This window comes from Athene cunicularia (genome assembly GCF_003259725.1).
Source record: "Athene cunicularia isolate RWA chromosome 3 unlocalized genomic scaffold, athCun1 chr3_part1, whole genome shotgun sequence".
NCBI classification, from domain to species: Eukaryota; Metazoa; Chordata; class Aves; order Strigiformes; family Strigidae; genus Athene; species Athene cunicularia.
The window spans coordinates 45,409,633-45,422,354 of NW_020799097.1; the positions used below are offsets into that span (position 1 = coordinate 45,409,633).

At 42.0% G+C, this 12,722-nt stretch overlaps 1 protein-coding gene across 1 annotated transcript in view; it reads right to left on the reverse strand.

The window, feature by feature from the left end:
* Positions 1 to 12,722, reverse strand: part of SIM1 (SIM bHLH transcription factor 1) — a 44,710-nt gene that overhangs the window by 18,876 nt on the left and 13,112 nt on the right. The window contains exon 6 of the mRNA XM_026844140.1: positions 9,482 to 9,753. Coding sequence (XP_026699941.1) covers positions 9,482 to 9,753 — 272 coding nt within the window. The remainder of the gene's footprint in view (positions 1 to 9,481; positions 9,754 to 12,722) is intronic.

The following is a 12,722-nucleotide window of genomic DNA, read 5'->3' on the forward strand; positions in this document are numbered from 1 at the left end:
TAAGAATACTTTATCTGAAGGCATGTTAAACCTTGCAGAACTCCATGGACACGTTCACACTGTCAGCCTTTATTATATTGCTGTGGTGACTTCTTTGTAATCATTTGAGGTTTTCCAATACTTTAAATTCACCTGCACATTCAAAATAGTATTTCTGAATAAACAAAAGGCCCATTACATGAGACTTTAAAAAGTCTAATTTTTTTCTTCCAACTACTCCCTTTCAACCACTCCATAAAAGCCAATGTCACCTCAGTGCATTGGCAAGTGCATGTACGCAGCACCCCTTTAGGAATTAATGCCACATAAACTTAAGTTCTCACATACCCCTGTAAGACGGTTTCAGTTTTGCAGAATGCCTGACTGACAACAGTGCAACAGACTGCTTTTATACAGGGTAGACTTTCCCATCTCAGATTTCTAAATATTTTCATGTGTTAAAAAATATACCTTGAATACCTCTGACACCTTTAAGACAGCGATCTAGTAGACAAGTGATCTGGATTCAATTCTCAATCCTCACAAGAGACTACTGGTACCACACTGGAAAAATCATGTATCTGGGATTTTAGCAAGCACTTGGCACTTGCCTGAGGTTCCCTTCAAGGCAGCCAGTGGGACTTTTAGTTTTAGGAGGGTCAAATTTAGTCCCACACTGATCACTTCTGAGAATCCCTACCTTAACATTGCTGAATATTCACTCTGAAAAGGAGGATAACAATATATTCTTGTAGAAAACGCTTTTGTGAAATATCTTTGTCTGTCTCACCTATTAAGATTTTTCTTGGAAGGAACAAACTCCCACTATCAATGCATGATAGCTAATATTACTAAGTTAACTCTCAGCTGCAGTCCCAGGCTACATGTCTACCACAGATAACAAAAAAAATACATTCCCTGAGACCAGTACTCATGTCAATATTAATGCAAAGCATGTTTTTGTTATTTCAGATTCTCCATGTATTCTAAACAAATTATTTTAACTATGTCATATACCGCTTATCCTTGATTAAACCTCTTCTAGATAGTTAATCATTAATGATTTCTTTACAGTTGCTGTGCAAACAGTTCATTCATGCCTATGACATATCAAATTTCACAGACGTGTTCTTTAATTGGATTCATTTATTTCTAATCTACCTAAACCCTCACTACTGTAATGCTTGACTAAATATACATTAAACTCACTTATTTAAACTGCTAAAATAAATTTGAGACGTATTCCATGAATAAAAATACTTGATTGAATACATGTAATACCATTGTTATTGTGTACCTAACTGAGCAAAAATTATTGGAAATAGCACACTATATAGCTATACGATATGCTTGGACAAAAGGATTTGAAAGGATGCTAAAGGTTTTTTAGCAGAGATTATAATTTAACAGGTTTCTAAATCCTAAGGATTCCTATAGCACATTAAGATATATGATAAGAAACAAAAGAAGCTCCTAATGATTTTCATGACTGATGTTGAGTGTTTTCATTTTAAAATCCAGCCACCTTTTTTAGAGATAAAAGCCTCCTACAAGTTCTGTCCACTCACGACAAGGAAAAAGGCTGAAACAACCAAGACGCTTTCAATAAATCTGACTATTCTATGTTTTGTAAATATCGGTAACTGAAAAGTTGGCACAAAATTGGATAAAAGTCCTGTTTCTGAGTGTTCAGAAGCCACAAAAGACAATTATGGGCTCCAAGTTATCAGGGGTATATATACAATTCTGACCTCTATGGTGTTTAAGTATGGTGTTTGAAACCTAGTTTCAGATTTTTTGTTTCTAAAACTAGTAGCCTTAAACTCCATTTTGGCAAAGAATGCTTTAATTGATATACTTCACAACTTACACTGAGAAGTTTCACAAAAGAAAAATGGATCACATTGCAGAGAAGTCATCAATAACACAGACTGCCCTGTGTGTAAGAAAATGCACATCATTGTATAATTACACAGTAAATGAAGATTATAAAAATTAGATTACACCTCATACCACGCACAAACCCCTCATGCACTGACACCTCAAATATTTTATACTCTGACCTTCCCATCTGACAACCTGAAAAAGCTCAGAGTGGGTCAACAAGGGTGGTGGGCTTGGAAGAGCCTCTCTATGAGAAACAACTAAGGAGACTCCTCAGGTTGAAAAAAAAGATGGCTGGTACAACAAAATAAGATCTGTAAATTATGAGCAACAGAGAGAAAACGAGTAGGAAGCAGTTTTTCACTTTTTCTCCTAACACAAGAAGTATGAGCTACGAAAGGAATGAAAAGGTGACACTTTCACAACAAAAGGAGGCCTTTCTTACCACATTTACTTAAGCTTGGCAAAAGTTCACACGGTTTCAAAAAGTAAACAGATACATTTGTGGAGGAAAAAAAACACTAACAAACTCAAAGATCTCACTTTCTAGGAAGTCATTTGAACTTCTTGAGGACTGGGAAAAAATGTTGGGGAAGCATTACTGCACGTTTGTCCTATTTTTAAACTCTTTCCAAAGCATTTGCCACAGTCACTATCAGTATGTGTCCGATCCTGCATGGCTGTTCTTACGTTACACTCTATACTACAGTAGTTAAGCAATTTCATAATTCAGCTCCTTTGAAACTGTGCAGTGAAGAGTGGTCCTGACAATCTGCTGTGATTACTTTTAATAATTTACTGTAAAAGTTAATTTATTCATATTTTGGATTTTATCAACTCCTCTACATTACCCATAATTAAAATCTCTCTTTTGACAACCTTCCTAAGATCCTTAAAATCAGTTAGATTTTCTGTGATGACTTTCTGACAAGCTTCTATGATCTGGGAATAGTTTATTTGAGAAAAATTTTGTTCCTGAAAAACGGTTTACTGATTATTCTGTTTGTTCCTCCTTGGAAAATTTCCTATCTTCACACCTCATAACATACTTGTCCATCATTCCAGCCTGCATTTTCTGATCAGCTGTGCCCCATAATGAAGAAATATGTTGAGTCCAAAAGGATTCATGAAGCCCATGTGGTGAGGAGTTCCCATTTACAGATCACTTTCTCTTTCATCAGATTAGTCCTTTCCTGTCCCAAGACTTTCACCTTCCTCAGAAGAAGCAAGATTTTTCTACAATGAAAGCCTTTTCAATTCACTTGTCCAGAGTTCCTCAGCTTTGCCGCTGAAGGCTGTTGTGTGCCATTATCTGCCCACAAAGCAAGAAACCATGATATGATAATTAATAAATGCTTTTCAACTGAACCTTGTTTCACTTAAATTTTAGAGGAGCTAAGGGAAGGAACAGAGGCAAGGACTTGCATGTGTTTTTTGGCATTTGGGGAGAATGGCTTTTTGGGGGGTTTACAAATTAATATACCTGTTTTCTCATTTCATTATTTGTACCTGAGTTAGACTGCCTTTTATCTCCTTCCAACCCACAGCCAAACCTCTACTGCAGCCAAATCCCACTCACTGTACTTGCCACTTGAGTCTAAGGCTCTGTTTATATATCGCTCAGCCTTGGTCATCAGCTTCGATAGACATTCAATGTATAAAGCATTTATGTCAACAAATAGCAAGAAAAGCCAATATCACAGTGTTTTATATAACGCATAATTCTCCATTTTATTTGATACTTTCCTGATAATCACTTCTTCTAGCTCCTCAAAGTATACATTATACATAGTTATATTTGTTAAGTGGGTTCATTATATGTAAAAATTGATACAAGATAACCTGCCTGACTAGATAGGCCCTCTGGGCCACCGAGTAAATTAAACTACCGTACATTGAACCACCGTACTACTGTTGACCACACATCTTCTGTCAAATTCAGAACTTTTTTAATGGTAGTTAATGCTTTTCAACAATAATCCTAACAACAAGTGATGGTTAACACACACAGTTCCAGAAATGTATGCCAATGTCAAAATCCAGTTTCCGAAACTGAAGAGTAAGTTTCCAGTGGGTTGAATGGTTATAGGTAGTGAAATACTTACTAGGCATATCTAAAATTTCTCAACAAATAATTTTTTAAAAAAAAACATTTAATAAAACACAAGAACATCTGGCTACAATCTTCTTTGGAAATTTAAATCTATCATCTGACTAGTACCTTTTCTCTCTTAGTCCTTGCTTTGACTAGGACAGTCCGGGGTCTTACCTGACTTCAGCCAGTCTGTTGTCACTGCTTCACATGCACATTTATCAAGGGTTTCTGGATGCCTGGAAGCGTGTCTGACCAGGCCACTGCATGTTGCCATAAAAATGTCCAGAGCATACATGCAGACTGACTCCACTGCCATCCTACAACTGTCCTTGGACCAACACTACAGCTAATCTGCAGCTGGAATAAAAGAACATTTGATTTGTACAACAACTCCAGTATATCATAATGGATATACTGGATTTACCATACATATGGATTTACCATATTTCTGGCGACCACTTCTGTAGCACATATGCAGCAAGTCCAGAGTACTACACCTGTGCAAATGCTGCTGTGCACCTTGTCTCCTATCACTTTCTTGAACTCACTAGATATCACATCACCATGGATGCCTTAATTGTGTATTCCCATGTTAAGTTACACAGTTGTAGTCACACAGATATCAAGTTTTCTTCGGACTGATGCCACATCCCCACTCCCATTACTGGTTTTCCCAGACTAGGAAGCACTAAGGAAGATGATGATCTTTCAGAAGATTACACTTTTGCTTTAACTCTCTTACTCACAGCTTAAGATCAACAGAGTTATATTGGGGAACATTGTTCAGCAATTTGGCTGCAAATGGGAAGATGCTATCAGGCTATTTATCCCCAAAATCTAGCCTTTATTTGAGCAAATACTCTACTGGGATATGCTTCATGAAGCAGTCATTAAAGGTTATTATTTTGTTCTGTGTACAAAATAGTCTTTGGAAACAGCAAGAGAAAAATAGTGTGCAGTGCCTTTGGGTGGATTTCAGTTAACCAGGACCTAAGTCAGAGGGAGAGAGTTTTCTATGGCAACAGCCCAGGCTACCAGCTGCCAAACGAAATACAGAGATGATCAAAAGCCACAGGCTACTTGGGAACAGGTTGCCTTTAGGGCAGACTGTGCATGTTCACTTCCTAACTGACAGCACAGATGTAAGAACGTTGAATATTAGATGTGTTTAAAGATCTTCTATGTCAAAATATCCACACAATGCTAGGGATATAGCCAAACTTTAGTTAGCCAGGCATTTGAGTTTCCATAGCTGCACTGAAACTTCAGCAGATAATAGCTGTTATTTTCAACATTGCTGCCCCCAAGATTTATACACAGTGGTTTGTAGCTGAAAAACTACGGCTGTTCTTTATTAGGTTCCAATTCAACACAGTAACAAATGCGTTCTTCAAGTCATCTCTCTTTGGCAAAACCAAGGAATATACTTATTTCTAAGCGTGTGCCTAAGGGTTTTTTTTATTTCAAAACTGAATTCACTAGTATATAAACATGTACTGAAAGTTATGTCTAAGCACTTTCAGAGCCTACCATGTGCTCAAGTGATTTAGTAAATCAGGACTTCTGCAATTTAATTGCACTAAGTGGATGATAACAAAAGACAACAGGAATAAATTGTCTAACTGTGTTAAAGATCATGTGATTGACTCCAGACTTCAGCCGTCCCAAGCCTTCAGAAGGGTCAGATGCTATACCCTTGTTCACACAGAACGATGCCTGCCTCCATAAATAGTGTCATCAAAGTGAAAGGGGCTGCCTCTGAAGCAACCTACTGAGTATGAACATGTGTGCTGGAGCCTGGCCCATGCTGTAAAGTACAAAAGAGAGGTGAGGGAAGGAGAATTAGATTTTAAACAGATACTTGCCACTGTTGAATGGACAGAGGAGATTTATTTGTTAACACTTAATTTAGGCCATGTCGAAATGCCACGTTTGTGTGCGTACATATAAAAACTAGCAAGAGCACCATAACATAGAGGGAAGAGCTTACTTCAGAAGCAGTTTAGTAACTTGTCACACCTGTCGTATCTCATTATAATTACAGTGAAACAACATGGGAACCACAGGAGTACTGAGATGCAGCACAGAGCAATGAGAGCAAGCATGCAACAGATTAAGGAAACAGAAGCAGAGCTAGTAAAATTGTAAGCCTGCTTAAGGAACACACTGTTGCTGTTATGAAAGCAGGAGCCAGTTCTGCATCCAGTTTTGTGCAGAGTATTGAGATGGTGATAGTGTGGAGGGGAATCCTTTGGTAGCAGTTCAACTGCCTGGCCTGCCTCTTCTGCACAGCCACTAACACAAATCCATAGATGAGATATAATTGTCGTGTGGTAAAACCAGCAGATGCTCTTCCAACTGCCTCACTTGTCTTCAGATCTCTCAACTATCACAGAGCAGTAAACATAACCCTCAACTCCATGGCCTCTGGTCTTCCCCTCCTCTGCCATCTAGGAGGACCACTGGAGCTAATCCCCAAAGGGACTGAAGCACCCAGCTGCTGTAGTAGTGTTCACAAGCCTCATTTATGCCATTCAGAGTGCGGAAGGGCAGAGTAAGGATAAAGTGTGAACAACCTCTCTAGCAGGAACAGCTGTGCTACAGTGTACAGTCCAATGCTTCCATGTAATGTGAAATCTGTAGCAGTTTACCTTAAACCATAAACCGTGGCATTTTAGGAGTAAGAGTCCCTAGAGCAGACCCTGTACCTTTCATCAATGGAGTAAGGCAGACAGCTGGAGATAGTAATTACTTCAGCCATTGCCCCTGCTGAATGTGTCTCAACCCCAGACAATCATTTTACAAGATCTGTAACTCAGTGTTTGGGAGGAGGGGGTTTCCAAAGGCCTGGAACAGTTGACACATTGAATAGGAAAAGGATGAAGCATTTGAGTTCACTTCTCTTTCTTGGAATAGAGACACTTATTTGCAATCCTGAACTTCATGCCGTGTGAGACTATCAGTATGTATGCATTTAAACTGCTTTTCTTTTTTTTCTTTTTTTTTCCTGTGGATCTGAGCTGCAGTGCTTTAATCCTTGTGCTAGCAAATAAAACTTTCTTCATAGGAGCAGTGACTGTAGACTCTGGCCCACAGTTTTAGTGCCTTGGCCATTACAGTCACCTGGTTTAAATACAAGCATGGAAATTTGGAGTGAATTAAACAAATGGTAGCTAGGAAAGCCCCTACATGAACAAAGAAGAACTGCAGAAACGTATTGTGGACACCTGGAAAAGCCTGTCTCATATTTGCAAGAAATATATAAACAATGTTCCAGGGAGACAAGTCTGTAATAAAAACTAATGGTGAACAAACAGAATACCGCACTGAGTAGTTCAAGAGGAATCCTTTTATACTCTTTTGCTTTGGGGCATATGCTTCCCAAGCATTTTGATTTATTAAAACAATTCCTCTATATATTTACATTGCTAATCAAATCATGGTATGATGGGAATGATGGTAGGTTTTTCAGTCTTAGGAAAAAGTATATTATAGATTGAACAGATAAACTGTGCACAATTAAGTGGCAAAATTCCCATTAATGCAAAGAAATATAAAGGGAAAGCAGCAAGTCAAATTTGTTTCTACTGTTTCTGACTACTTAGAAAAAAATATGATATCCAGTTAAAGTCACTAAGCCTTATATCAAGTATTAAAGTTAGATGGCTAAGCTTACTCATACAACTAGTTCCACTAATGATATGAGAAAAGGTGTGCAGGATTACTTCTGCAAGTAATAACTTTCCCAGTGTATTCACTATCCTACACACACACTTGAGAGATACCTTTGACTGAGGAGAACACTCCATGGCAATTCCAAATAGGTCAATTTGAAAGAAGCGCTTAAGAAAGGTAGGCCTGTAGGCATGGAAATACAGTTTGGGGATTCTCCCATTGACTAGGAAGAGAAGGTGAGACCTGATGTCCCAGAGACAGGCCAAAAAGAGGATTCCTCTGAAAAGCTGTGAAAATATTTCATTGTAACTGTTCGAAATACGGGGAGAGCTTTGTTCCCACCTGAAACACAAATTTCCCTAAAGCCTGCTTAATATGCCAAGGACGACCGTTTTCAAAGTCTGAGCCATCACACATAAAGATACCACATTGCTTAAACAACCACTTTAAATCTGGTAGTACACAAAGCTATAAACAGCAATAACAATTTAAAGATTGTGTAGATACAATTAATAGTTAATTTATACTAAATTGCATTTACCACATCATTAAGTAAAACATTCATCAATATGGCAGTTATTTATCAAACAATTTTTCAAACGAATTGCATTCAATTTGTGCTTCTAATTGGCCAGTTACATAATGCAATGTGAAGAGGTCAGCTGGAACGATATCATATATGTACTATATCATCAGAACAGAGATTAGTCACAATTAGGTACCTAATCCATGTCATCTGTATATGTTATCGCTATTGCCATTCTTTTCAATGCTAGAGGACAATGAAATGTATACAGGAAAGCTTCCTTAGCTTTCTCTGGGGACAAATTATTATAATATTTGCTCGTGCTCAAAAAGTCAAAGGATTTGCACTTTGCATTATCCATTTGTTTGAAGGGAGGTTGTTTGCGATCTAAATATAAACTTAACTTCAGCATTTGCGTTCTCTATTAATTGACTCATACTTGAGTCCCTTTATGTGATAAACATGCACAGCTAATAATCAATGATATAGCAACTGTGTGTACAGAACAAATAAGAAAAGAAACAAATATTCTGTGTCTGTAGTCACATATGCCAAGCAGAATACAAAGAAGAGCAGATATGTGTGCTTTAGAGCTGGAATCCTTAAAGGTCATTTATAGCAGGTTTTGACACACTGCTATTACACCAAAAAATAACCTTTCTTCTTGTTGCTAAAATGCCCTTGCCACCGTACCTGTTTAGTTCAGAATATATACTTACAGGCATCCGTTCACAAGCCTAGAATTCACTTTCTTGGGATTTATGGAAGATGAAATTACACACTCCCCCCCCCCCCCCCCCCCCTTTTTTTTAAAAAAAAAAAAAAAATTGTTTTCTTAACTGGGGAGTCCCTTTTGCACAAACCCTTTCTCATTCTTGCCGTGTTCATCATCTATGTCGCGCAGGGGAGTTGGGAAGCCACAAGGTAAGAGATTTTCGCTCTTCCTGCTCAGCCTGCACTGAAACTGGTCCTCCAGACCAGTTTGTCACTTATGCCACTCAGCACTCGCTTCTTTCCAAAACATCAGAGCACTCCGGTTCCTCTCAATAGTAAGAAAAATCTCCTTATCCCACAAGCAAACCGAAAAAAATCCCGGGGATTTTCCTGCGTGAAGAAGTACCGTGCGAGGAGACCAGGGATCCAGCAGGTCAAAGACCTGCACCTTATCTTCCAAAAGTTATGATCCCTTTTGTTATTTTTTCACGCCAATTCAGTGAAAAAGACCAACACTTCCTATTTTCAAAGGAGAGAGGCTTCTCACCTCAAAGGCGTCCCAAAGGCGAGTCTTTATTATTTCAAAGCACAAACCCGCTAGTTCTCACCTCTTTTGCTTTCTCCTCGGCTTCCGCACACGAGAGTCGATATGCAAAGGTTTGTCTGTCTCTTTTGGAAGCACGTTTTGCCTCACTGGGTTTATAACACGACTAGGCTGCAGCGGGCAAACCTGTTCCTCTTCCAGGAGCCTGCATTGGCACAAGCGGCTCTGCCACGCACCCGATGCCGGGTGGGTGAAACGCGGGAGGAACCCGCGGCACACACACAGGCATCCAAGCTGTCCTGGGTTACTGGAATGACCCGTACGGAACTGCAGTAGCTATAGGATTTATACCGGAACAAAGTATATTAAACACTTGCAAATTCTTAGTGCTGCGGGACCTTTACTCGGCCCTCCTGGTGTGGAGCCTACCTCATACCAGGGGAAAACGTCAAGTCCCCATAACCTCCTATTTTCCCCTGTACTTTCATCACCTACCTTCCTCGTTTGAGGGATAACATGTTGACTCTGAATAGCTCGTTCAAACAATTAAGCCGACTCTAGGTAAGAGGAGCTCAGCATCCCCCCGCTTGACTATCCCACCATGAACCTTTCCCCAGCAGCTCTCCTCCACCCCAGGGTACCCATTTCAGAGGCTTGCTACATCTGCTTTTTTAAAAAACAGCCCTTTCACTGCTTGCAGGCACACGACAGGGCCCGTTCTTCTCATTTATTTTTCTGAACGGCAGGCTAGCCGTAGGATGATGATGATGACGATGATGAGTAACAATAATAGTAGTAGTAATAATAATAATAATAATGATAATGATGATGATGCAGTGGAAGCTACAGCTGTCCCCTGGGCCCAGGGCAGCGATTTCAGCAGCGGCAGCCCTGCCGCAGGAGCAAGCAGGACACGATTTCTCCTTCTGCAGTGCCCTAATGAAAAGCCAGGCAGGCTTGACGCGACCTCAAGGACCTGAGCACAACAAAACTAAATTTTAATGCAGTCGCGCTGCCTGCATTGCAGCCTCCGGCGGCACATGAGGGTTGCCGCAGCCAGTGATGGACCTCCCGGCATTTAGCACCCTCACTTTAGCTAGCTTGGCTCCCCCGCTGTCCTCTCGCCGTCCTCCGCACTCGAGGCAATTAAGCAGAGAGCGCAAGGGGAGCCTTACACCGAGGGGCAACGAAGTTGTGCTGCGGTGTAACCTCATTCTCCAAGGGAAATCTTGAATGAACAACTATAGTCCTCCTGCACGTCAGCCTGGCTGAAAAGAGGTCTGCATATAACCTTGTTCTTAAAGTCCATATGCATGCAAGAAAATACACGAGGCGCTGCCTCCAGCGAAAAAACAGCTGAGGCGGGGGAAAGGGACCGCTCCAGAGGGGAAAGCCGGCTCCCCTGCAGTGCTCTTTGGAGCGGGGGGGCGGTGCGAACCGGGGCTCCCCAAGCCCAGCTTCCAGGCGGGGAAATCCTGCCGGGGCGCGGAGCCCGGGGCGCGCGAATGGACTGCTATGGAGCTGCAAATGGACTGCTAACAAGCTGGTCGCGGAGCCCTCCCGGCCCCCCCGGGCCGCCGGTAGCCACCCTGGGCTGGGTTGCACTGGTGGTGCCGGCGGCACTGGTGCGCAGGCAAGGGAGGGCAGGGCAGCACAGGGTGTAACCGGTCCCGCTCCTGGAAAACAGCTCCGAGGGGGTTGTCCGACCGGCCCCCGCGGGACCAGAGTACTCAGAGTACTCCCTGCTTGCTTTGCTGTGCCGGCCTGAAATGCTGGTGCCGTGGTGGTGGCCACCCCGGCAAGCAGGGGACAGATCGAGCCAGATCTCCAGCTGACTTTAAGGAGATCCGCTGGGATCTTTCATTTCCACTCGGGTCATTTGAGGTAGAGTTTCGCGATTGATGTTCACGGTTTGGGGATTAAAGGAGAGGGAAACGACCGGTAATTTCAGGTGCTCATAGAAAAATATGTCTCGTTTCTGGTGCAAAACCACTCTAGCATGCTGGTTGCCTTCGGATCCCTCGTTTCTTGGCGTTACCAAACACTGATCTCTGTCTCTGCAGTTCCCCCTGGACCTAAGGCAAGTGCTTGGCCTTAACTGAGAAGCATAAACCGCGAAAATACAGAGAGGGGCTGGTGTGGGGGAAATGGACATACAAATGCAGGGAACAGCTAGAACAGAGGCGATGATGACTCTGCTGATCCGCATCCTTGCTGGGTGAATGCCAGCCTAGTACGCCGCCGCGCTCAGCATCCCTTTTGAAAGCGAATAAAAGGGATTTTCTTGAAAAGGGAACCGCAGTTCAGTCCCTACACCAGAGTGCTGACCCAAACGCATGCTTCCTCATGCAGGCGCCTGAACGCCTGCCTGCCCAGCTAAGAGCACGATGCCCGTTATCGCTTCACGTACCAAAGCGATTCCGTCCGAGCAGTGCAGGCGCCGTGGTTCGCAAGCCCCTTGCCCACCCCCCCGCCGCGCCTGCATGCGTGACCAGAGCCCTCGCTCCCTACAGAGCCACTTCGTTTCGGGGAGCGCGTCTTAAACTAGGCTACCAAACCGCTCGCCACCTGCGCACTCTCGAAACCCGCCACGGCAAGATCTGCCGTCGCCGCAGTTTTAGGAGAGGAGATAGTTGTGCCTCTCAGACGTTTCCAACACTTACATTTGCCTCCAGAGTGACAAATGAGCAGCGGAGCGGAGGAACACGCAGCTCATAGATAGGATCAACGAGATACCGCCGACCTGTCCGGCCCTACGAGCCTAAAGGGAGCGTCAGTGCTGCCGCCAGCAGCTACTGCCGTGTCCGGAGGCGACGCTAACAATCGCAGTGATAAACACTTCAAAACAGTCCCACCGAGCTTCTCCTCCCTCACTGGGCCCCTGTGTTTCAGGTTAAGTAGCACAGCTAGAGCACAACCCAGCAGTCCCCAAATACAAGGAGATGCGTTGACACATACGGTGTCTCAGCAGTCACTTTGATTTTATTTATTTTTTTAAAATTCTATTTTATTTTACTTTTTTAAAAGTTTAACTGACCCTTCTGGTCACCAACTTTCTTTGTGGTTCACTGTAAGGATCGCTCTCCAAGAACAAAAAAGAAATCTCAGGGCTTTGATAGAGACTCTGGATGAAATTAAGAACTTCAAACCCCAGATTTTTGAAAAGAAAAACAGATGTCCTGTTTGTTGAGTATAAATAACTCCGTACGTGGAAACCTTTTTTTTACGCTGCATTAAATTTTATTTAATGCTGGGTGCATTTAAACTGTAAAAAAAAAAAAAAAAAAAAAAAAAAAAAAAAAAAA